The following is a 24041-nucleotide window of genomic DNA, read 5'->3' as shown; positions in this document are numbered from 1 at the left end:
ATGACCAACACTTTTCTCACTTTGAGATATCTTAGAAAGTGGTTATAGATTGTAGTCGTAGTTGTCTTTGAAGTGGTCGCGACATTCCGAATCGGGTAAAGCGCGGCGGCAGAAGAATCGCGACCTCTCTCCTTCGCCCAACCTCATCCTCCACCCAACTCCCGACTGGAGCCACAGCTTTCTGGATCGGCAATGAACGCTCCCATGCAACCCAATTACGCGCGGGGGTTCCCTCCGACCACCCAGCGGTCTCCAGCCACGCCTCGTCGACCCCCTGGACCAGGTTTGTCCCCTTTCTAATCGTCCTCGTCCGCACCCATCTAACTCCACTAGGAGGCCCGATGCCCGTGCAGATGCCCCAACACGCTGTCAACGCCCCGTACATGCCCGCGCAGCGCAGTGGTCCCCACCCTAATGATGCTGCTATCCGTCGTAGCCGCAAGCCGACCGACAAGAACCTTCCCGACGGAATTGAGGACGTGGTCATCGGCGAGGGCGTCGAACAGTACAAGAGTCTGCGCGATCTGGAGAAGCGATTAGACGCCGCCATTGTGCGCAAGAGACTCGACATTCAAGATTCCATTAGCAAAACCGTGAAGAAGTACCGCACGATGCGCATCTGGATTACCAATACTGTTGAGGGCCAGTCGTGGCAGGGCGCCGGCAGCAATCCAGGTTCTGGACGTTATAATGTGCGCATTGAGGGCCGTTTACTTGATGATCACAGTGACCCTACTATCCCAGAAGATGAGGAGAAAGCTGGTGATGCAGCTGAAGTTGATGCGATGGACCAGGATAAAGACGGCGCGGACACGAAGAAGACAGACTCCAAGAAACCTTCCCAGCGGTTTTCGCACTTCTTCAAGAATATCACTATCGACTTCGACAAGCCGGCTAACGCCATTCCCGACGAGGTCAAGCCAGTCACCTGGTCCAAACCACAACTGCCGCCCAATGCGACAACTTCCCCTCCAAGTGCAGAGTTCGACAGCATCCAATTTTCGCGGGCATCCCAGGAGAATCTGAATATTACAATTGGCTTGGTACGGGATGAGACTCCCGAACGATACAAGCTTAGCAAGGAGCTGGCCGAGGTGCTAGATGTCGAAGAGGAAACCCGGAGCGGAATCGTGCTTGGAATCTGGGACTACATTCGCGCTATGGAGCTGCAAGAAGACGAGGAGAAGCGCCAAGTGCGCTGTGACCACCGCTTGCGCTCTATCTTCGGTCGCGAGCAGATGTTCTTCCCGCAAATCCCGGAGATGATCGGACCTCACACCAGCCCGATGGAACCCATCAAGCTCCCCTACACTATTCGCGTCGATGAGGATTTCCATAAAGAACCCACGCCAACTATCTACGATATTCAGGTCGCAGTTGAGGACCCTTTGCGCCAGAAGATGATGGCTCTCACTCAAAACCCACAGTATACCTCCGGCCTTCGTCAGATCGCCTCCCTGGACGACCAGGTTGCACTCATTGTCCAGGCTCTCACTCACTCCCGCGCCCGTCATTCCTTCTACACTGCTTTGAGCAAGGATCCCGCGACATTCCTGAAGCGCTGGGTCAACTCGCAACGCCGCGATCTCGAGACTATCCTCGGCGATGCGGCAGCTGCTGGTGGCAACGGCAATGGCAATGAATTCCGTCGTGGAGGCGCAGGTAGCGCGTGGGATACCCCTGTTGCCAGGGAAGCTGTGCGATATCTGTTGGCCAAGCCTGAGGCTTCTGTGGCTCGATAGATATGGATCCCGGGCTTATATGCCGTGGTCGGAACGGCTTTCTATGTACTTTGACTCTATTGATTGGGGCGCTTATGCGGTGTTTGGTCTGGTGTAGCTAGGATATGGAAGGGCTAATCCGTTTCAAAAACTTTTCATGACATGATTTTATCAATTCTTTCTCTCCCTTTCTCTTGGTGCCTCAAAGTAACAAGGTACCGCTCAGCCAATGCTGATGCAAGTAGATCTCATAATCAATCAATGACGCCCAAATGCTCAATGGTTTCAGGGCCAATAATTGTGGAAGATATTGCAAAGAGTCTAATTATATTTCTATACTTCTAGCCTCTTCCTATAGATTCCGTCAATGTCCTACCTTCTTGCTGCGTCTTTGCCAGCGTCCAACTACATTGCCTGCCGATATGCTCGCGTGAGACCCGTGTGAGGGTGCTCAGGCCAAGTCTCGAAATCAATAGAAAATACTATGGCAGTCTGCAGCAAAATTTTGTGACTTCTGCTTCGAGACTTCACGCACATATCTAAATGTAAAGGAACATAGATACGTCCACGGTGGGGGAGTCGGTTTGAGGTTGCGGTGGGCAAGTACCATTCGCGGTAGCAGCTAATATATATCACCAGCTCGACCTGATATGACTTGACACATAAAATCGACGGAACCGTTAACTTCCGACTTTCCATTATGGCTTCATCCTCTCTAGAATGAGAGAGATAACTCCTTTTCAGGGGTTCATCTCACACTACCGGGCATTGACAAAGGTCAAGAGACCGATCCAGCTCGTACACCTCGCCCCAATATGTTGATGCCCGAATCATCAGGAACCACCGATGCAGATAAGCTCCAGATGAATGACTCTTAAAGTTCACACTTCGCTGATCTTCACGTAACCTCTAAAGTTCTTTACTGAAGAGCTCTGGCCTCTACGGGTGCTACCCTCAAAAGACCAACGGCAAGCTTCCCCGGCATGCTGAACCTCTCAGAAAGACTGAATAGCCACCGCCTTCAAAGAGAAATGCGGTATCACCAATATCACCCAAGTATAAATGCGTTGACTAGAGTGCATCACATAGATCACACAAGTCACACAGGCCATGGATTCCCCCCCGGGACAATGTCAGCGCCGCGGTAGTTAAGCAAGATCGACTGAATTTTGGTCATAACTGATGGCGAGGGAAGCTGAGCAGGTAGGCTCTCGCAGGTGAATTCGAGTATTAGCGGGCCTGATGTATCGTTGCTTGGTTCGGCGGAAGCCGCGGCGGGATTCATTAATACTGGCCCTGATGACGACCCAAGAAGTTGGGAAGTTGGAAAGCTGTGTAGGGTGGTAGATAGGTAATTCAATGGTAGGAGGAAATGAACATCGAGGAAATAACAGCTTATACCTAGCTAGGGAGCTAATTTCCACATGTCTCATGTGGCTACAGTGTTCAGAATCATCGCAGACTCATAAAGTTCAAGGCTTGGAAGCCTGCTTACTATCATCAGCCCACAATGGACCCCGCTATTTCTGAGATCTGATAGGTCACTCCGTGTTCACATTCCTAGCATCTGAGCGATGGTAACTCCTGATGGCTTTCAGAGTCAAGAATCACTCGACGGAAGAAAATCGAATATAATGCTTTGTCTGATTCGATAGCGTATTCAATTGGCAAGATGGCCGAGTTGGTCCAAGGCGTCAGGTTAAGGTCCACCTTAACACCAAACATTGGTTTCCTGATCTCGTTTACGGGGCGTGGGTTCGAATCCCACTCTTGTCATATCTTTTTGGGTCTCAATTTTTTTTCTGGACGGTACATGAACACTCTGATATATGTTTTTGACATTACTTCTTTTTGTGTCGTAGATGTTCAAAGTGGAGAGAGCACGCGACATGGCTTGGATCCTTCACATTTCCTGCTACTGTCATGTTGCGCCAATACCACGACATCGTTACCATGGGCGACTAGATCATCCCCGAATGATCATCCCCGAATGATCATCTTTGCGATCATAATCCACACTGTAGGAATGTAGTAGGTCTTCTCATCAACGCGCCTTTCTGATGGAATTATGCCTTACCTGATGGCTAAATGAGGGCTCACCACCATGATCAATTATATTCTATATACAATGCTGAACGGGTTCTTCCTGGATATCTGCCGCTGTATACAACCGTAGTACTTATCATAGGTCTTCGATCCAAAATACCGTCTACTACTTCTCCTCCTGAAGCCATAGAGTTACAACAAATCAGTGACATAGATACGCACAGGCTATCATTTGTTGATCACCTTCGCAAGATATTCGGCTTCGGCGACGACGTTCAGTGCGCACGTGGCGCGCAAGAGACGAAGATCCGCTTTCAAGCGTTGGAGGACTATGTTTGGGCAACAAACCCCAATGTGCAAACCGGCCGGAAGATAAAAGACACAGGCCAGCAAGTTACAAAGACAGAAAAGCCAACGGACGTCCAAAAATCTACCAAAACCGTAGATCTATCAAAAAGTCTAGGCCGTGATTCATCATGCGCCAGGTAATGGGACCTTGGCTACCAAGTCTGCCCGACGCTTGCGTAGCTCGTCACCCAGAGCGCCAACATCAATTCCCGAGGCGATCTGCTCCGGGGAAAGGGTGAGCTCGCCGCGGCGAAGCGCGCTCTCCTCTTCTTCGAGCTTGGCGGCTGCTTTGAGGATGACTTTCTGTGCAATATCCCCAGATTTCTCAGGAGTTATCTCATCTTTCTCCTCGGGAGTGCGGAAACGCTTGAGAACAGTCTCCACCATTTTGGAGAACCAGTAATAGTTCAAGAAATTGAGGATGATGTTCGATCCCACGTAGGTCAGCACCAGCCAGGTTGGCACACCACTGGCAGTGTAGTCCTTGAAGCGAGAGATCTCGGCATTGGCGCGTGCGCAGGTCTCGTCAATGCACATGCCGCCGTCGCGGGTGGGGTAGAAGACATGGGCACTGATGTTGGTGGGTTCCAGAAGCGGGGAAGCCTGGGCGGCCCACGTCTGCTGCAGCGCTTTCCACATATCCGAGTAGACCACGACTGATTGCCAAGTTCCCCACACCAGGCGGCAGCAAAAGAACATACCCAGCAGAGCCATACCGTTGTACCACTGGGCACGGCTGCCGGTCATGTTGACTTTGTCAAGGAACCAGTGAATATTCAGGAATGGGCTGGAGAGCTCGTAGAGAATGAACGTGGGAGCGTAGTAGTTGAGGAAAGGTCTCTGAACCGTTCAGGCATGTTAAATCTGGCAGGGCTGAAGATCGGCGGGGGATTGAACTTACAAAGCCGAGACTGAAAACCCACAGCGCACTGATCGCATGGAAGAGCATGCCAATACCAAACATTTTAATATGCACGGCGCTCACGATCAGATCGTAGACAAAGTATCCGACAGCCAGGGCCTGAATCAAGCCACAGGCACCAGTATATCCGAAAACACGCTCAGCGGCGGACATGGACCAGCGCTCCTCGTCGACATACATCACCCAAAGTGCGACGGCATTGATGAGAACGCTTTGAACCAGCGAGACGACATGGATATCCCAGTTCAGCTTGGTGCGGGGGCTCAACTTAGGATAGGACTGTGGACAGAGAATCGCCGACAGCCAAGGTGAAACGAATGAGTGAATGACCTGGTAAAAGACAAAGGCAAGAACGACCTCATGAGCGTGGTCCGAGAGGGTCGGACTGCTCAGCTTGAGAGCGAACGGCTCGATGAATTCCCGCAGCCATGCTGGAGGGGAGCCGAGGGGGTCCAGCATTGTTGGGAGACCCTGGACAGCTTATCACTCCGATGTGGGGAGCTCGCGGTCAGGGGTATTCCGGGGAGTTCAAGGTGAGGTGAGGTATGGGGAGGATATACCTCGGGTCGACCATGAAACGAACACAGAGACCTCCTATTCCTCTTCAAAGGGCTCCATGCGCAAGAAGAAGAAATAGAAAGCGTCGCGGCTCCGGAGCACGCGGCCTCGGCTGCGCTGTCATGCCTTAGGCAGTCACAATCTGTTGAGACGTCACCTGACGTCCTATCTTGGCAAGTGACCACGGAGTATGACTTGGACCTCTACGAATGATTACGAGGAATGAGGAAGAGCGTTGTCATGAACAGAGAATAATAATTCGTTAATTGCAGAAAGTAATTCATACAGGCACCCCCAAGAAAAACCTAACAGAAAGGTGGTATATGAAAAGAAGCACGTCAAACCCAACGCTGTATCAAAGTCATGGTCACAAATGAAAGAATCTACTGGACTGCCATCTCCGAGCCCAGCCCGCTGTCAGCAGGTGTCTCAAGAAGCTTCCGAGCTTCAGCTTCCATAGCAGAGGGGGTCGCTTCAATTTCTTCATCGATGCCCTCGTGCACCTCGTCTTCATTCTTCACAATTGATTTTCGGTACTCGTTGTTAGGGTCATCATCTTCCTCGTCGCGCTCGTAGTAACTCTCACGCGCTGTTTGGGCATCATCTGCATCTGACTCTGACCCAACATAGCTCTCGTCCATGTGGCTATCACCAGCAATGGAGCTTTCGTGTCCAGTGGCAGTGCTCATACCACTTGTACGACGGTCCTCCGACACAACGCTCTCAGTAGGCCCGGTCACGACACTGTCGGTAATAGTCTCAGCGTAGCTAGACCTGCGCTCTGTATCGGCATAGCTTGACTCCCTGTCTGACGGGGCATAGCTGGTTCTCCTCTCTGTGCCGGCGTCGCTCTCGGGGTCGCTGTCATGCTCGTCCTCCTCGCGGAATATCTCATTCTCCTTGTTGGAAATAGAGCTGTGACCAGCCCAAGAGGATTTGCGGAGTGAGAAGTCCGACTTGACCGAGTTGCTGCGTTTCAGGTTGGTGAGTCCACCACTGGCGCCTCGGTTACCCGTTACATGGCTGAGGCTGAGAATGCGGCGCTCCTTGCCAATGTTGGGCTGAACAGCAGTAGTGCCCGCCTGCAAATTGTTAGGCACACGGCGTTTGAGCGCCATGCCGACCCCGTTACCGATAATGCTCCGGGGATCCTTGGCGTCCTTGGCGGTGTTTGCGGTCGTATTACTCATAGCACTGGGGCTGCGAGCACCAGCCCGAGAAGAACGCACACTACGGTTCCTCTTGAGGTTCATAGACGACAAGCTGCCGGACCGACTGAGGAGCACAGTGCGAGCATGGTCAAGGACACCCTCCAAGATGCGCTTTTCGAGACCATCGGCGCGGTCCTCCATTTGCTGCATCTCTTCGTGGCGGATCTCAAGAGCAGTCTCAAGACCTGAAAGGTCCTTGCTCAGTTTCTGGGTTTGCTTGGTCATATCATCCTTCTCAGCCTTAAGAGCTTGGAGCATCTTCAGCAAGGATTCTTTCTCCTCGTGCAGGCCCACAAGCTCAGCTTCAATCTGCTCGCGCTGCCCGATCCTACGCTCAAGGGCAATAGCAGCCTCCTCGGCCTCCCGGCGTTTCCGTTCTGTATCCTCAGCGACGAGGACAGATTGGGCGGCGAAAATCTCGTTCATCTTACGAGTATTCTCCATGATGTCCCGGTGCATCTCGTCCAGCTTCATCATCTGAGTAACAGATTGCTCAGGATCGACAGCAGTGACGGGCCGACTGAGCAAGGAATCAAGCTTTTCGTGAACAGAGCCATCACCGGTGGTAGCATGCTCAAGAAGCTTGTCAAGCTTCTCATAGATCTGATCATTCCCAGAGCCTTGGTCTAAAGCTCGGTCAAGCTTCTCATGGAGCTGATCGTTCTTGGAGTGTTCAAGCAAGGTGTTTAGAACTTCATGCACCTGGCTATTTTTGGAGGCATGCTCCAAGAGATCGTTTAGTTTTGTGTGCACAGGGCTGTCCTCAAGATCTCGATCGGATTCCGGGGGAGGCATCAGAGCAGGAAGCAAGCTCGGAATGTTATTCGGGAGTGCAGACAACTCCGACTTGAAGTCTTCGGTGGACTTCTGAGAGTGGTCGTAGTGCTGGCTGACAACATCCAAGATCTGCTGAACAGTCTCCAGAATTTGAGGGTTGAACTCAAGAAGCTTGCTCTCTACACGCTCTGTAGCAGCTACAGCTCTCTCGCTGCCCTCCTTAGATTGCTCCTGCTGAGATCTGACATCGTTTTGCATCTCCTCCATGCGGTTGTAGGACTCATCAACCTTCTCCAAGAGGGTCTTGGTGTCCACAGCCATCCGCTCACAACTCTCGTTGACAGTGCTGCCAACTTCACCAATGACGAGCTTGATCTCTTCAGCGAGTGCCTTGATGTTGGTCACAGCCTCGGAGTGTGCCATATCACGATCCTCGGTCTCCGAGAACTTGGAGTGAAGAGAAGTATGAGCTTCGTCGTACTTGGCGATGACTTCTCCGAGCTTCTCATCAATCTTCGCTCCGAGTTCCACGATAATGGCAGCCCGGGTCTCATCGTGCTTGACCATAGTAGCAGCATCGCGTTCCTCTTTTCCCAACTTCGTGGCATCTTCCTCGCCACGAGCACGCTCAAATTCACGATTGATGAGTTCGGTCAGCTCCTTGACACTCTCGACGGTGGAAAAGTTCTCGGCAGTGAGGGCCAGACCCTCGAGAAGCTGCTTGAGCTCGGTGAGGCCCTCACTGCTGCCATCAAGCCTGCTCTTGAGCTCATCACCAAGCTCTCCAACGACGAACTTGGCTTCTTCAATTTTTTCGTGGAGACCAGCATGCTCAATCTTGCGAGCCTCGAAGCCTTGAGCAGTCATATCGTTGTTCGCCTCCATCTTCTCCCGGAAGTCGGTGACGAGGGTGGAGAGCTCCTGAATCTCGTCCTTGGTTGGGAGTGTCTCCACGTCAGGAAGCTTCAACTCGTCAACCTGAGTCTTGACTTCAAAGATCATGGCCTCCACGGTCTGAAGATCAGACTTCATGAGCTTGTCGGAGTCCTCGGCTTCTTCTTCGCCTTCCTTGGTCTTTCCCTTCAGCTCTTCCAAGGCCATCCAGACGTCCTTGATAAGACATTCAAGGGCACCGACTTCGGCCTTAGTAGGGGCTTCGGCTTCCATACGAGATGAAAGGTCAGAGATAGTATCTTTCGCATCTTTGATCATGGTCTCAAGGTTGCCAATGTGCTCAGATGTAGCGAGAGTGTCAGAAGCAGGGAACTCCAAACCCTCGAGATGAGTCTTGGTGCCCATGAGAAGTTCCTGAATCGCGTCGGTGTCTTCTTTCCGAGCGGCGTTTTCGTGGAGGTCATTACTGGCAGCAATCTCACCAATGGCGACTTGAACTTCCTGGATGGCAACAAGAACTTCATCCATATGACCCTTGTTCAAAGCATCTTCGGCGGGCTCGGCGGCACGAGGAGTAGAGTCGATGGCCTCAACTTTGTCCTGAAGGTCGGTGATGAGTGTCTTGAGGCTCTCAATGCCACTTCCAATCTCGGCGTCTCTAGCAAGCGTGAGCTCGCCGCCGCGGGCCGTCTCCTCCTCGTCCATTTCCTTGCTCTTCTGCGCTTCACGGAGGCCCTCGATATCAACTCTCAAAACGGCTAGGCCATCTTTGAGGGTGTCGAGGATTTCCGAGCTGTCAAATTCGGTTGGCTTCTCCGCAACCTTCTTGATATCCTCACGGATGGAATCAACGCCATCATTAAAGGCATCAAGCAATTCGCTAGTGGTGGACAGCATACTTTCGGTGCCATCCTTGGCGCGAGTCTCCTCACGGAGGTTGTCGAAGTGTTCGCGGAGGGCAGCGAGTATATCTTCCTTTTCGGAAGAAGGCTCGGAACGAACAACGGTCATTTCCATGCGCTCACGCATATTTTGGAACTCCTGCTTAAAGGTGTTCAGAACCTCTTCATCGACACCCTTAGCAGTTGAGTGTTCGCCCATCTCCCGGATAGCGTCGAGAATCTCATCCTTGTCACTGCTGGCGTTATCACGAACAAGAAGAGTGCTGATAGTGCCACGGAGATGCTCGAATTCTTTCTCCATAGCTTCCAGAAGTTCTGGAGTATCGGGTGTGCCTCGTGCAACATTAGACAGAGAAGCGTCATTGATGGTCTTCTCCATGTCGGCTTGAAGTAGACGGAAACCTTCTTTAACGGTATCGATGATCTCAAGCTTGTCGGTTCCATCATGAGCTGCGCTCACATAAGTCTCGATCTCCTTTCGCACAACATCAAGACCATCCTTGACCGCGTCCAGGACCTGCTCGGTGTCTTTGCCGTTCGCAGCGGAGTACTGTTTGAACTCCTCTTTCATATCATCAACAACCTCCTGGAGGCGGCTCAGCACCTCATCGCCAATATTGACATTCGTAGCAGCCGTCGCCTCTTGGAGACCGGCACTGATGGCTTCCATGAGATCATCCTTGTTTAATTCAATTTCACGGGTCATAGTGTTAGCGCTTTCGATGCCATCAACGACTGCGTTAAACAGCTCCTCTCTGGTGATAGAGGGCTGCTGGACATTGGTAGTCAAGGCCGACTGCTCAACTTCCCGTGAGTTCTCCAACGCTTCAGAAACAGCGCTGAGGATGTCATCGCGAGAGAGTGAGGACGATACTTCGGGCTTGTGAGCGATCTCCATAGCGTCGGCAATGGCACTTGTGATCTCCTCGCGAGATAGCGCTGAGGGTTCTTGAGGCTTACTGGCGATCTCGATACCATCGGCAATGGCAGCCAAAATGTCCTCGCGAGAGATGGTGGGGGGTGCGAGGCTAGTGCTGAGAGCAGACTGCTGAGCATTAAATGCATCGTTGATAGCATTCACAACATCAGATGTGGAAATGCGAGGCTCCTCCATGTCCTTTGCGGTGGTGAAGTGCGCTTCGAGGCCATCGGTGACTGCACTGAGAATGTCATCACGACCAATGCCGGAATCGAAAGACTCTTTGCTGATCATGCTCTGGGTGGCCATAGATCCAGTCAGGGCGTTGAGAATCTCATCCCGGATGTCGTTCATGTGGGCTCTATGTTCCTCGTCCATGGTTTTCGCGGTAGGGGGGGTTGGTCATTGCTTCTGCCAGAGCGTGGAGAATATCGTCTCGAATGGAGTTGAGGTATTGAATATGCTCCTCGTCCAATCCACCAGGAGGAGCAGGCTTCTCCTGAATCTCGGTGAGGACACCCATGATCTCATCTCGAACCGCATGGAGATTTTGAATGTGCACCTCATCCAGACCACCAGGGGTAGGCTTCTCCTGAATCTCGGTGAGGACACCCATGATCTCATCTCGAACCGCATGGAGATTCTGAATGTGCGCCTCATCCAGACCACCAGGGGCAGGCTTCTCCTGAATCTCGGTGAGGACACCCATGATCTCATCTCGAACCGCATGGAGATTTTGAATGTGCGCCTCATCCAGACCACCAGGGGCAGGCTTCTCCTGAATCTCGGTGAGGACACCCATGATCTCATCTCGAACCGCATGGAGATTATGAATGTGCTCCTCAGCCAGACCACGAGAGCTGGCTTTCTCATTCGTTTCCGCCATAGCATGAAGGATATCATCTCGAACAGAGTTGAGGTATTGCATGTGTTCCTCGTCCAGTCCACGCGAGACAGACTTCTCCTGGTTTTCTGTGACGGCACCCATGATCTCGTCTCGAATGGCATATAAGAGGTTGGCGTGCTCTTCAGTAAGGCCTTGAGAGCCGTGCTTCTCCATGGTGTCGGCGAGGGCACCCAGAATCTCGTCGCGAATCGTGTTAAGGTGCTGAGCATGCTCGTCATCGAAACCGCGGGGTGTCGGCTTCTCCATCACTCCTGCGACGGCGCCAAGAATATCATCACGCATGGAATGAAGGTGACCGACATGCTCTTCATCCAGACTGCGGGAGGTAGGCTCGGAATTCTCGAGACATTCACGTATTGTCATGATAATTTCATCGCGAGTGATAGTCGGGGTTTGCGGGAGCTGGAAGTCCTGGAGACCTGTCCGAACAGCTCCAAGAACCTGCTCGAAGGTCAAGGATTCCTCGTGCTGGGGTTGGTAAGACTTGAGGCCCTCAGAGAGACACTCCAGGACCTCTTCACGCTCTAAACCGAAGTTTTGCAGCTCAATCTCAGGTCGGTAGGTCTCCATCGCTTCACGAACTGTCTCTAGGATCTCCTCCTTCTCCATGATTGAACCATTGGGAGCGGCTTCAGGCTGAGGAAGCTCAAGCTCATCAAGAGCTCTTTTAACGACGGAGTAGATGGCAGCACTGTTCATGGTGGATTGGAGTTCGGCGAATGCCGAGGAGTTTTGTCGGCTTTCGTTTATGGTAGCAGCCAGCTGCTCCTTAAGGTCCCCAAGGCTCTCATTGATGATGGCGGCAATCTCATCAGGGCTGGGGCCGGGAGGCTTTTGCTCCTCGCCAATTGCGCGGGTCTCGTCGACGGTTTCCAGTCTGCGAGCAAGATCGCGTCCCATTCCAAGGACTTCTCCGCGCAATTCGCGCACCAGAGCTTTCACGCTGTTCGTCATACCTCCGCTCTCAACGACAGTGTTCTTAACAGTGCGAAGGATGGCAAGAATTTCTTCGTTGCCAGAGAGGGATAGGTCCAGCTTGTCACCTTTCAGAACGTCCAGTGGGCGCACAGCGGCTGAGGGATCCATAGAGTCCATTGACCTAGGGCGAGCACCATCGAGATTGTCACCTGGCTGCAGGTTATTTGGACTACTCATAGCGCGAACAAGGGCTCTGCTAGAAGGATCTTCCTTGACGAGGTTGAGGATTTCTTCGAGCATGTTAGTGATCTTCTTATCAGATTCCTTGTCAGAGGCGGTTGCAGCGGGTCGAGACTTGATCTCGTCCACAAGCTCCAAAAGCCTCTCCTCGCCTTCTTTGGTTGCCATTTCGCGTAATACCTTTTCAAGGAGGGCGATGCTGGCAGAACCATCGGAAATCGGTGCAGGAGAGCCGGCAAAATCGCGATCATAATTAAATATGTTAGGGCTGGGCATGCGAGGCACAGAGTAGCTTCTCTTCGAGTTGGGAGAACTATCCGAATCACTGCTGTCAATTCCACGTTCACGCTTCAGGATTGCATGGAAATCAAACCTTGCAGGGTCCACATCCAAAAACTTGGTTGACAGGTTCGATGTCAATTCCTTCAAGCTCTTTCGAATATCTTCGTCGCGTGCATTGGTCGCGGCCTTTAAGCTGACAAGATCGGTGGCATTATCTTTGCTTCTTCGGCTGAGATTGGACATTTCACGCTGGAGGTTGCTGGCAATTTCGGTGAGGCTGAGGATTTGGGAGGAGAGGGTACCCATGGTATGTTTTCCGGTTTCGATCAGGGCACTGGGCTCGGGCTCTGCCTGAGCAGGAGCAGCAGCAATCATTTTAGGCGCCCTAGAGGGTGAGGGGGGGATCGACTTCGGGAAGTTGCATGTTTTGAAGCGCCAACATTGTTGGGGAGGAAGGAGTAGTTTCTCCAATAATTGGTTTTGACAGGAAACGACTCGAAACATAGCTGGGGATGTCCCGCTCTGGGGATCGACTGGTTGGTGACCCAGCCCGGATATTCACATCTTGCTTGTTCGTCGGGTCCAGAATAGTTGCGCGAAGAGGTCGTTCCGGCGACCGACTCTCCAGATAGTTGAGGAATTCGGAGCGCGCATCGCCCTTTGTGTCATTGGGCTGAAGAGACTGCATGCGCTTGTGATGGCCCTTTACCAATGATCGCTCTGGTGATGACGACTTGGGCATGGCATTCGTGGTGTATGAACTGAGAGCGTTCTCCGTTGCTCTATCGGTAAACTTGGCTGCAACAGCTTGAATGCCGGGCGACACATTGGATTTGGTCACAGGGCTCATTGAGCGAGGATTTAAGGGCAGCGGCGGTGGTGCACGCTCGGGATCTGAACTATCCCACCTGGATTTGCGACGCTTTAGCATGTCTCCAGTCATTCATGGCGGTAACATACATTGGAACAGATAACTGCCGACCGGAATCGAACTTGACGAGCTCCCGGTCACGGGTGGAGCTATCCCCTTGGGACGGCATTGCGATGGTGTCAAGAGATCAGATGTTTCAGCGAGGTATTGAGAAATAAGTGTACGGGAATGTAGGTATCAAGGTATCAAAACAAAGGTTGCAAGGGTCGTTCAAGGCATATCAAAGTCGAATGTCGCTAGAAAACAAAAAGGGACGGTGAATGAAGAACGCTATGGGAGACCAACTTGATAAAAAAACAATAGCAGTGGATGTTCCAAGGCCAGAACCAGTACGCGGCATACACATCATCCTGCGCTCGCCATAGCAACGGGACCGGGCAACTGCGGATCATCGTAAACAAAAGTCATGTAGGCGGTGAGGCCTGATGAAAGCCCGGGGTGGCCCAGATCTAGTCCTAAAGGGGTATGTTTCCCCAAGTGGACTAGGGTAAGAGTCTCGTCAAAGCAGCCAATGATCGAGCAGCACACAAATCGACCATGCCCTGAACCCTCTCAGCCCGCCCCAAGCGAAAAAACGAACACTTCGATCTTGACTGTTCCGTACAACGACAAACCACCCGCCAAACCTCGCCGCCTAACGGGACCTTCACAATGAAGTGTACGTATTCGACCCCTACGATCCCATCTACGACCTTTATACTGACGAGAATGCTGCGACAGTCATGAAAGTGGGCCGTGTGGCCATCATCACCCGTGGCCGCTTCGCCGGTAAGAAGGTACGACAATCGCTATTTCCCCCTCCGAGAATCAGAAGGACGAGGAGAGAGAGAGAGAGACGGAACGTGGACAGCATGAGACGGGCTCGCCGGCCAAAGCACAATGAGAAGACGATCGAGTGGTGGACAAGAAATTGGCGAAAGAATTCGGGCTGACCAGCGCATTTTTTTCGACTCTATAGGTCGTCATTGTTCAGCCCCAGGAGACTGGCTCCAAGGCGCACCCCTTCCCCCATGCCATCGTCGCCGGTATCGAGCGCTACCCCTTGAAGGTTACCCGCCGCATGGGTAAGAAGCTCCTCGACCGCCGCAGCCGCATCAAGCCCTTCATCAAGGTTGTTAACTACAACCACTTGATGCCCACCCGCTACACCCTCGAGCTCGAGGGCCTCAAAGGTGTTGTCTCCCAGGACACCTTCAAGGAGGTTTCCCAGCGCGAGGATGCCAAGAAGACCATCAAGAAGGCTCTGGAGGACCGCTACACCTCCGGCAAGAACCGCTGGTTCTTCACTCCTCTGCGTACGTGCATTCCTGGTCTTTTTCCAACTTTCGACCTGCTAATCAAGAGTACAGGTTTCTGAACGGTTTATCCGGCGTTTTGTCGTTTTGAGCGCTCACGGCTCGAGGTGAAGGCGAGGGGAAAAAAGCATCGAGCACATTCGGTCCCCGCAACGGGATGGAAGGCATATACCATAGCTGGAAACAGAATCGGGAATGTATCGATGAACTCCAGTTTGCACGAGGGGTGCCACTAAAATCTGGCACCCGTCTATGAAATGGAAAACATGAATTTACTACTTTCTTCATGCGCTTGCGTCTTCGAGTGTGTGCAACGTCTTGCATCACTCTTTCCAGTCAAGTCTCATGCGACTCCGACGCCATGCCCCGTCGTGGCTTCTCCCTTTAGACCGTATGCTGGTCCCCGGTTTCTCGTTCCCCGGTCCCTACCCGGTCCTTTTGAACACTGTCTGTGCATCTCTGTGCATGTGCAACTACTTTCCTTGTGGTATCCGTAGCTTCACGTTAGAATTAGCGTACTGCGTAAATATTACATGTGGCTTCCAAGCCCCATGTGATCCGAATCTTATCTCGACTACACATGGCTCGGGATGTTGCCATTGTCAAACCTGTACGCAATCTGTTCTGGCGCACGTGAAACAGCTCAATTCCAGCCCCGATATCATGAGCTTCCGCGGTTCAAGGCAGGGCTACACCAGTATTCAGCTGCAGCCGAGATTGCATGGGGGCGAGGAGGCATTGCAGAAGATCCGCCACCCAACAGAGCAGTGCATTGAGCTCCGATAGGACTCTCGAACCCCCGTGACGTGGATCTACAAGCATTCTATACGGTTCAAGCAGATGTTTTCTTCACGACCTGGAATTTCTTGAAGCCTAGGTTCCTACATTTTTCAAAGTATAACTCATGCTTGCGCCGCGAGTGGCGCGCGACTTGCCACAACCTAAATCGAGAGAAAAGGTGATGGTCCGAATCAGGCGATCGAATAAAAAAGTACCAAATCGCACGAATCAAGCCGCACACGGAAAATATCGGCATTCAAGAACAAATGTTAACAGTCTAGCAGACCAATATCCCGATCCAGGATGTAAAGAATGCCCTTCATTCTCCGATATGTGTGGTCTGCACGGTAGCTTCGAAGTAGCTCGCCACCAGTTCGACGAGTCCATTACCTGTAGACTAACAGTTTGACTAGTTAATGTCGGAGGAGGGGGGGAAAAGCCAAGAAAGAGTCCAAAATGACCCCAACCTAGGTTGCTTCGCGCCGCTCTTATCACATTCCTCATGCTCTTGAATAAGAATCTACATGGAGGTCGCACCAGAATGAGCAAGCCCTTTCCCTCTGCTCCGATTTCCCAGTTGACAGTGGTACCATGTCATCCACCACCATGTCGCATCACCCGGATCTCGACCAACCACAAGCACGGCGCGTGGAAAACACAGCAGTGGTGACCTCAATGGCTTCGATAGGATAATGGGCAGGGTTTCTCCGTTCTATCGCCGAGGATCGGATGATTCGAGGACGAATCACCCGGCCCGCCAGTCGCACGCCCGCGTACTTCTGCGCGCGCATTCTCGGGATCCGATCGCGAACCCGGCCAGAATCTGAAGAGGCCTGGATGCGCTAGGTTCTAGGTTCAGGGTTCCAGGTTCTAGATTCTAGGTTCTGTGAGCATGTTTGCTTCATGCCTTGCAGCTGGAGTTACGTATTTGGGGTTTCCTTCCCCTCCCTGTGCCCGTGGTTGGCCCGTGGGGGAATATTGTCTAGGCCGGGATGGGGGGGGTTATTCGTTCCGTGAATAGGTTCGGGCGGCGCTCAGACCAGATGTGGCTACATCTGGTGCAGATGAGCAAGTCAACCCCGATCTGCAAGTGTCACTTACATAAAATCAAGGGATGGCCATGATAAGAGTCTTTTGTTCTGTGTTTTGAAGTGGGGTTGGATGGTGATGTCAACCCAATTTTGACCAGGAGGCCAACGCATCAAAGGTAGCCTCGTATCAAGCGATAGGGATAGAGAGCTGGTGAGAAGTGCCATGCTCGGGTGGATCTTAACGGGTAGACTGTAGGTCAAATTTCAAAAAGAAAAAAAAGAAAAGAAAAAAGTCCCAGTAGTCGAAGATAGTCGAAGATAGTAAGAAAATGCTGATCTGAATGCGTCAAACATTGGACCCGCTTTCACATGTGAAACCCTGCCTTATCAACCTTTTATGTCTCGCCTTGTCTCGACTAATGCATTTGACCCTCGACGAAGGCGGCTATGGCTCCTCAAAACTGGTTTTTCTTGCTCTATGTTTGAGGATCGCAGGTGCCTATGCAAAGTTCAACATGCATTGACCTCAGGGGAGACTGCAGTAGATACCGATGAGGCGAAACACAGAGTAGCAAGTAGGGATTAGGAAATCCAAACTAGCAAAGATCCATCCAGCTCAGGCAAAAAAGGAGCCGGTAATACGCTCCCAGTGCACAGATGATGCGATTGCGCAGGGGCCTCGACACAAATGCATACGGGCGCAATCACATGTAAAATGTCTATATACAGCCCACCTTCTACTCTTCGTTTTTTTTTACCCTTTTACTTTGCCCATTGCTACTTTCCCCTTCTCATTCTATCCTCCTGACTTCCTTCATGCCCCACGCTGATCAAGCCACCATGGGTGAACCGGTCGTCAACGGCGAGAAGGTCTATTCTCAATTTCTGAATGTGAGTCTCATGAGCAACCAGGATCTCGTCATCCAGCTAACCCACTCCATCCAGCACCTGACCTCCTACCCGGTCGTTTCAGACTCCATCTCTCTTTTCAAGAGCAACCCCTACGGTGCCAAGTCTCTCGAGTTCGCCGACCACGGCTACGACCGTCTCGCCAAGCCTGTCCTGCCCTACTTTGCTACTCCCTTCAGCTATGTTGCTCCCTATCTCGAGCGTGCCGATTCTCTGGGAGACAAGGGCCTGAGCAGCATCGATTCCCGCTTCCCCATCATTCGTGAAGATACCCAGAAGATCCGCGGCACCATCTACAATACTGCTGGTTACCCGGTGCGCTTCGCAGGCGATGTCAAGCACCACGTCTGCGACGTCTATGGCACCGAATACAAGAAGTGTGGAGGTGATGGACTCGTCGCCTCCGGCAAGGCTGTCATTACAACAAGCCTGATGTTGTCCCAGGAGTCGCTGGCCTGGATCAGCACCTTCCTGCAGAAGTCCAAGGAGGAGGCCAAGGAAGTGATTCACGAGAAGACCAACAGCCACTGATTAGATTCCCCTCCTTTGAGCGTTGTGTCATTGTCCTTTTCTTTTTCTTACTCTAGAGAAAATTAATTTCCCGACTGTCCTATGAATGAAGTGTGATCATATGCTTTGAGGCCGATCGTTCAGCATTGATATATCTTGCTTGCCGTGTTACGAGACTCTTCTCAACGAGTCGAATCCTAGCGCAGAAACACAATGTACACATTTTTTTCTTTTCTTTTGATAATGAACTGCTTCTGTGCACATCTGTGAAATCTTGAATTGAACGATCGTAATGCTACATAGATTCCTCTCTAGTGAAACGTTCTAGTGCCACAGATAAGAACCCCGCACAGACCACCCATCCAAATTGGGCTAAGAGAAGTATCCCGACCGCGTCGCGTCCTCAATCTTAATTTCCAATCCAACCAACTCAACCACCACAATGCCTCTAATCCGAAAGCGAAGAGCAGTAAGCGCGTCCCATCCCGAAATTTGCGAAACCTCGTTTCACTAACCTATCCCACAGACCGACCAAGTCCCAGACTCAGACTCGGGCGAAGTCTCATCCCGCCGCCAAAGACCACGAAGCTCATCGCCCGAAGCCGAAATGTCCGACGACGCAGCGCCCGCGTCCTCGACAAACGCAATGATCCAGAAAATGGTCCGCCTCGCACTTTCAAGCGAGTACTCGCGTCTACCGATCCGGCGCGCCGACATCAGCGCCAAAGTCCTCGGCGAGCAGGGCTCACGACAGTTCAAGACAGTTTTCGAGAGCGCACAGCGCGAACTACGAGAAACATTCGGCATGGAAATGACGGAGCTCCCGGCGCGTGAGAAGACAACTATTACACAGCGACGAGGTGGGTTTGGCTTTCCCCGTGCCCCTCCTTCTATCTCCATTGACCCTCGAAAGAGAAGTTCCTTGAAAAAAAAAAGGGCATACTGATAGAACTCCAAAGCCGCGCAAAAAACAGAAAAACCATCCAGCACCAATAAATCCTGGATTCTGACCAGCACCCTCCTACGAAATTCCGCACACCATCCATCCTACAACCAACGAAAGCACCCTCCACAACGACCGAAAGTACCTACACAGCCTTATACACATTTGTCATCGCCGTGATTGCTCTCAATGGTGGAACGCTAGGCGATCAGAAACTTGAACGATACCTTGTGCGCATGAACGCGGACCAGTACACGCCTATTGACAAGACGGAGAAACTTCTTCAACGGCTGTGCAAGGAAGGGTATATCGTCAAGTCGCGGGAGATGGATGGCGGCGAGGAGATCATTGAGTATATGGTTGGACCGAGGGGGAAGATTGAGGTTGGGAGTGGGGGTGTTGCCGGGCTTGCGAGAGAGGTTTATGGGCTTGCAGAGGGGACGGAGGAGAGTGAAGAGTTTGAGGTCAAGTTGAGGAGAAGTCTTGGGATTGGTGGGGATGTGACGGAGAGGAGAAGGGAGGAAGAGGAAGAGGTGGAGGATCGCGCTAATGGGACGGGGACGGGGACTGGAAATAGAAATGGAATCGAAGAGAGAGTTGCGCCCAGGAGGTCGAGGAGAGTCGAGCAGGAGAGTTCGTCTTCTGAAGAGGAGGAAGGCAGTGAATCTGATTGAACGGTACTTGAAGAGATTGATTGTTTTCGATTGAGGCTATTAATTGATACCCAGCAATACACATTGCATATCCCATTCTCCGACCAGAGAGGTATACTATACGTGTAAATCAAGCCAGACACTCCAGCACTAGTGTCTAGTAAATAGATCACAACGCAGAGCTCTAGATGTAGAGCATTAATCTCAACCCGTAACATATACTTCAATTCCCAAAACTACCCCTCCACCCCCTCCTCATAAGCTGAATATGCCTTAAACCCTATGAAATCTCACTACGGGACCGCCCCCACGCCCACCCCAGACTGAAGTCCTACATCTTGTCCAATTGAGGAATCAAGGCACGAGGATGAGAACATGAAACAGGACAAGGAACTCAGCGCTCAAACACCAGCGCCTTACTCAAACCTCCCAAGTCCCCATACCCTTCGTTTGAAAACCTGAACCAGTAACCGATGCAGAAACGTGTCTCCCCGAGCCAATAGGACGCCAATGTCTTATCAAAGTCGATGACTCGTGGACCAGGGGTAAATGTTTTGGAGTCACAGTAAGGATGTAGAGTTTGACCATTTCAAAGAGGTATTTCAAAGAGGTAGTGGAGTTTAGGCTAATGGGAAAGTGCTTCGTTGGGAGGGGCGATGGTAAAGCTGCTCTGTTAATACCGTGAAAGAGGCTCGTAAGGCAGAGGGTCCACAGCACAATGCAATAAGAAACATTTTGGCAGTACGATACGACAATGACTAGTTACGGCAGGGTGGGAATATTGAAAAATTTACTGGGAAGGAAAGAAGAAGTGTTTCGTGTGACACGAATCTGTATGTAGTATTTTTCAGACTACACAGCAAAGTCTAGCTGTCGACATCCATAAAAGCATTTTTAAGAAAAAAATTCATCACGGCATTTCTGTGTCATGCGCGAATCGCTTATTTCTTGCCAGCCTTCTGGGCGGCCTTGGTGACCTTACCGGCACCACCGGCGGACTTGTCAACGGACTTGATGACACCGACGGCAACGGTCTGGCGCATGTCACGGACGGCGAAACGACCGAGAGGGGGTAGTCGGTGAAAGCCTCAACACACATGGGCTTGGAGGGAATCATCTTGACGATGGCGGCATCACCGGACTTGATGAACTTGGGAGAGTCCTCAACGGACTTACCAGTACGGCGGTCGATCTTCTCAAGAAGCTCAGCGAACTTGCAAGCAATGTGGGCAGTGTGGCAGTCGAGAACGGGAGCGTAACCAGCACCGACCTGACCGGGGTGGTTGAGAACGATAACCTGGGCGTTGAAGGAAGCAGCGGCGGCAGGGGGGTCGTTCTTGGAGTCACCGGCAACGTTACCACGGCGAACCTCCTTGACGGAGACGTTCTTGACGTTGAAGCCGACGTTGTCACCGGGGAGACCCTCCTTGAGCTGCTGGTGGTGCATCTCGACGGACTTCACCTCAGTGGTGACGTTGGCGGGAGCGAAGGTAACAACCATGCCGGGGGAGATAACACCAGTCTCGACACGGCCGACGGGCACAGTGCCAATACCGGAGATCTTGTAGACATCCTGGAGGGGAAGACGGAGGGGCTTGTTGGAGGGACGGACGGGGGTCTCAATGGCGTCAATGGCCTCGAGAAGGGTCTTTCCGGTGGCCTTGCCAGCCTTGGTCTCCTTCTCCCAACCCTTGTACCAGGGGCAGTTCTCGGAAACCTCGAGCATGTTGTCGCCGTTGAAGCCGGAGATGGGGACGAAGGGAACGGACTTGGGGTTGTAGCCGACCTTCTTGATGAAGTTGGAGGTCTCCTTGACAATCTCGTTGTAGCGGTCCTGGGACCACTTGCAGGTGTCCATCTTGTTGAGGGCAACAATGAGCTGGCGGACACCGAGGGTGAAGGCAAGCAGAGCGTGCTCACGGGTCTGGCCATCCTTGGAGATACCAGCCTCGAACTCACCAGTGCCGGAGGCGATGATGAGAATAGCGCAATCGGCCTGGGAGGTACCAGTGATCATGTTCTTGATGAAGTCACGGTGACCGGGGGCATCAATGACGGTGACCTCATACTTGGCGGTCTGGAACTTCCAGAGAGCGATATCGATGGTGATACCACGCTCACGCTCAGCCTTGAGTTTGTCAAGAACCCAGGCGTACTTGAAGGAACCCTTTCCGAGCTCAGCAGCCTCCTATAGATTGAAAGAGTGGTCAGTCATATGTACTTTGAGACCAGAGGGTGCTCTGCCCAAAGAGGGACAGAGGAAGCAAGTGAGCGTACCTTCTCGAACTTCTCGATGGTACGAGAGTCGATACCACCGCACTTGTAGATCAAGTGACCAGTGGTGGTGGACTTGCCGGAATCGACGTGGCCGATAACGACGATGTTGATGTGAGAACGCTCCTCCTTACTGTATGAGGGGTTAGCCCGAGTTCGAGGAGAGAGCCGGTGAGCGACGACGAGGGAGAAGAAAGTGAGAGACGTACCCCATGTTTGCGGTTTTGAAGTTCTTTGGAAGATACTTGAAAAATCCCGACGATGCTCAGAAACTACGGCGTGCGTAGAGGTACTGAACAAGAGAAGGTTAGATGGATGGAGGAAGAAAGAAGGAAGAGGAAAGGGGAGGGACAGATATACGTACTGATGCGGACGGGGGGAAAGAAAATTCTGTGGGAGGGGGGAGGAGGGGAAATCCTTATATGGAGGGGCAAGCGAGGGAGGCGAGTCGTGGGCGGGTTCAAGCCCTTGGCAGGTGCGACGCTTGATTTGTGCGTGCTCGTGCCCCACCATGAAGATTCTGCGTTTGGTGGGCTGTTTAGCTTGTATCGGTACTTATTCTAGAGTACGACTGAGTATTCCAGAGCATGTACCGCTACTCTGTCCTGTGTTTCCCTGGTTTCCTCGCCTTCGGGTCCCCACTCGGTGCGAATTTTTTCAGTTGCGGGCTCCTTCTAGCCCACTACATACCCTTTGACTGGGCCTATTCGATCCAAACTGGGCAGCAACGCAGTCATCGGGCCATAGTTTACTCTCTAGGTTTGCATTGTTTACGTTTAGCTCTCTCTCTTTTTTTTCTTAGTCTCACCGCAAGTGAATGTGGCCCATTTTTTTTTCTTCGCCATCATGGTCATCTTGATAACCCCGCGGCTGAGGGGCACTCGGTCACCGCCCAGGACCCACCGATGATTCAAATTGTGTTGTGCATCCTATTTTTGCCACCTTTCACGAGCTGCTATTGTAGCCTGGTAGCCTGTGATTGTACTTCGTAAATTGGACAGAGAGCTCAGAGCACTCCTTCCATCCCAGCACAATGATAGGAGGTAGTGACAATGACTCCGGGCAGTCCCATGGTTATCTCCAACCTAAGATTTCTATTTTCCCTTTTTTTTTTCCTTTTCGGCCGGGACGTCTTAATCGAAAACTACCTGTGCACGCGGGATCGCTCTGACGTAGATCAATTTTTCGGTATGGGTATCTGAATAGGCTTCTATGATCGCTCTAAAACGCCGTAACTCGTAAATGCGCCATTTGACATCACAAACAATCCCCTGGTCACCACAAGCAATGAAGATGAGGAGTCTTCAATTCTCCCGCCACCGTGCACCGCACGATGTGCACTGGTCCAGCTGTCAGTGATGCAGCCAGATGCTGGATGTAAGGAGCTTACCTTGAGGAACGTAGTCATCGGCTCGTCTGCACTGCGAATCTGCAGCTGGAAGAAGTATGCACGGTCCCCGTTACAGTGCTCTGCGGGACATTGTGCTGCCAAAACGTGTCAGTCCGATCCTGCGGGTAGTCTGCAGTGCTGTGGTACTCACTGGCGACGCTGTCGGCGTTGGCAAACTCTTCCTTGCCACCAAACACATCCTCCACCTCCTTCTGCTTCATTTCAGTCTTCTCGAAGTATTCAACCTGCACGGCGTGTTCGTAAGGGCATGAGCGACATTCGAACCGATTGATCCCCATCGGGTACTGAGTCGTGGACTCCATGCGGGAGATGGTCAGCGCATTGGCGCAGTTGGGGCAGACTAGAGAGCTGTCAGCTGTTGCTTCAACGGGGGGACCTTTTAGGGCCACGAACAGACGAGCGGCATGACGATAGCCCCAGCTGGGACGCAGTAATTTCAAAACACCTGTGAAGATGGCGTACAGATCTTAGGAGTCCTCGGCGCAACTTCAGCGAACTGGCGACGGAATCTCCGCGCGGACCAGATAGGCGCGCGGCTAACAGGCGGGGGATCCGGAAGATCACATGACCCAATGTGGGATGGTCCCTGGGGAAACAACAGTGTCAACTCGATGAGAGCGTGAACTTTTAATCCGACGTCTTCTGTGTAAATAACGTAT

The 24041-nt window shown here is 52.0% G+C and overlaps 9 protein-coding genes across 9 annotated transcripts; 4 read left to right on the top strand and 5 right to left on the bottom strand.

The window, feature by feature from the left end:
• Window positions 1-341: 341 nt before the first annotated feature.
• Window positions 342-1742, top strand: N7477_005704 (SWIB/MDM2 domain-containing protein; the record flags this gene model as incomplete). Its single annotated transcript, XM_056967367.1, has 1 exon — window positions 342-1742. One exon carries the CDS (start codon window positions 342-344, stop codon window positions 1740-1742), a length of 1401 nt encoding a protein of 466 aa, XP_056822121.1.
• Window positions 1743-4241: 2499 nt separating this feature from the next.
• N7477_005703 (TLC domain-containing protein) lies at window positions 4242-5496 on the bottom strand (the record flags this gene model as incomplete). The annotated part of the gene is made up of 2 exons (XM_056967366.1): window positions 4242-4955; window positions 5017-5496. The coding sequence occupies 2 exons, from the start codon at window positions 5494-5496 to the stop codon at window positions 4242-4244; spliced, it is 1194 nt and encodes a 397-aa protein (XP_056822120.1).
• Window positions 5497-5978: 482 nt separating this feature from the next.
• On the bottom strand, window positions 5979-10652 carry N7477_005702 (uncharacterized protein; the record flags this gene model as incomplete). Its single annotated transcript, XM_056967365.1, has 1 exon — window positions 5979-10652. The coding sequence occupies one exon, from the start codon at window positions 10650-10652 to the stop codon at window positions 5979-5981; it is 4674 nt and encodes a 1557-aa protein (XP_056822119.1).
• A 7-nt stretch (window positions 10653-10659) lies between these two features.
• N7477_005701 (uncharacterized protein) lies at window positions 10660-13685 on the bottom strand (the record flags this gene model as incomplete). The annotated part of the gene is made up of 3 exons (XM_056967364.1): window positions 10660-12996; window positions 13055-13553; window positions 13606-13685. 3 exons carry the CDS (start codon window positions 13683-13685, stop codon window positions 10660-10662), a joined length of 2916 nt encoding a protein of 971 aa, XP_056822118.1.
• A 542-nt stretch (window positions 13686-14227) lies between these two features.
• N7477_005700 (60S ribosomal protein eL27) lies at window positions 14228-15114 on the top strand (the record flags this gene model as incomplete). The annotated part of the gene is made up of 4 exons (XM_056967363.1): window positions 14228-14234; window positions 14297-14352; window positions 14535-14871; window positions 14926-15114. The coding sequence occupies 4 exons, from the start codon at window positions 14228-14230 to the stop codon at window positions 14931-14933; spliced, it is 408 nt and encodes a 135-aa protein (XP_056822117.1). The 3' UTR covers window positions 14934-15114.
• A 2408-nt stretch (window positions 15115-17522) lies between these two features.
• Window positions 17523-18122, top strand: N7477_005699 (putative pathogenesis associated protein Cap20; the record flags this gene model as incomplete). Its single annotated transcript, XM_056967362.1, has 1 exon — window positions 17523-18122. One exon carries the CDS (start codon window positions 17523-17525, stop codon window positions 18120-18122), a length of 600 nt encoding a protein of 199 aa, XP_056822116.1.
• A 421-nt stretch (window positions 18123-18543) lies between these two features.
• Window positions 18544-19718, top strand: N7477_005698 (MAGE domain-containing protein; the record flags this gene model as incomplete). Its single annotated transcript, XM_056967361.1, has 3 exons — window positions 18544-18570; window positions 18628-18961; window positions 19165-19718. The coding sequence occupies 3 exons, from the start codon at window positions 18544-18546 to the stop codon at window positions 19716-19718; spliced, it is 915 nt and encodes a 304-aa protein (XP_056822115.1).
• Window positions 19719-20638: 920 nt separating this feature from the next.
• On the bottom strand, window positions 20639-22185 carry N7477_005697 (translation elongation factor EF-1 alpha; the record flags this gene model as incomplete). Its single annotated transcript, XM_056967360.1, is given in 4 exon segments — window positions 20639-20731; window positions 20746-21885; window positions 21975-22104; window positions 22181-22185. 4 exon segments carry the CDS (start codon window positions 22183-22185, stop codon window positions 20639-20641), a joined length of 1368 nt encoding a protein of 455 aa, XP_056822114.1.
• Window positions 22186-23275: 1090 nt separating this feature from the next.
• Window positions 23276-23788, bottom strand: N7477_005696 (DNA-directed RNA polymerase III core subunit RPC11; the record flags this gene model as incomplete). The annotated part of the gene is made up of 4 exons (XM_056967359.1): window positions 23276-23311; window positions 23362-23456; window positions 23513-23722; window positions 23776-23788. The coding sequence occupies 4 exons, from the start codon at window positions 23786-23788 to the stop codon at window positions 23276-23278; spliced, it is 354 nt and encodes a 117-aa protein (XP_056822113.1).
• Window positions 23789-24041: the final 253 nt, after the last annotated feature.

This window comes from Penicillium maclennaniae (assembly GCF_028827695.1).
Source record: "Penicillium maclennaniae strain IBT 15551 chromosome Unknown utg000005l:1.0-2652337.0:1.0-2654196.0, whole genome shotgun sequence".
In the NCBI taxonomy this organism is placed as follows: Eukaryota; Fungi; Ascomycota; class Eurotiomycetes; order Eurotiales; family Aspergillaceae; genus Penicillium; species Penicillium maclennaniae.
Note: the sequence above shows the minus strand (reverse complement) of the source record. Positions and strands in the feature narration are given on the sequence as shown.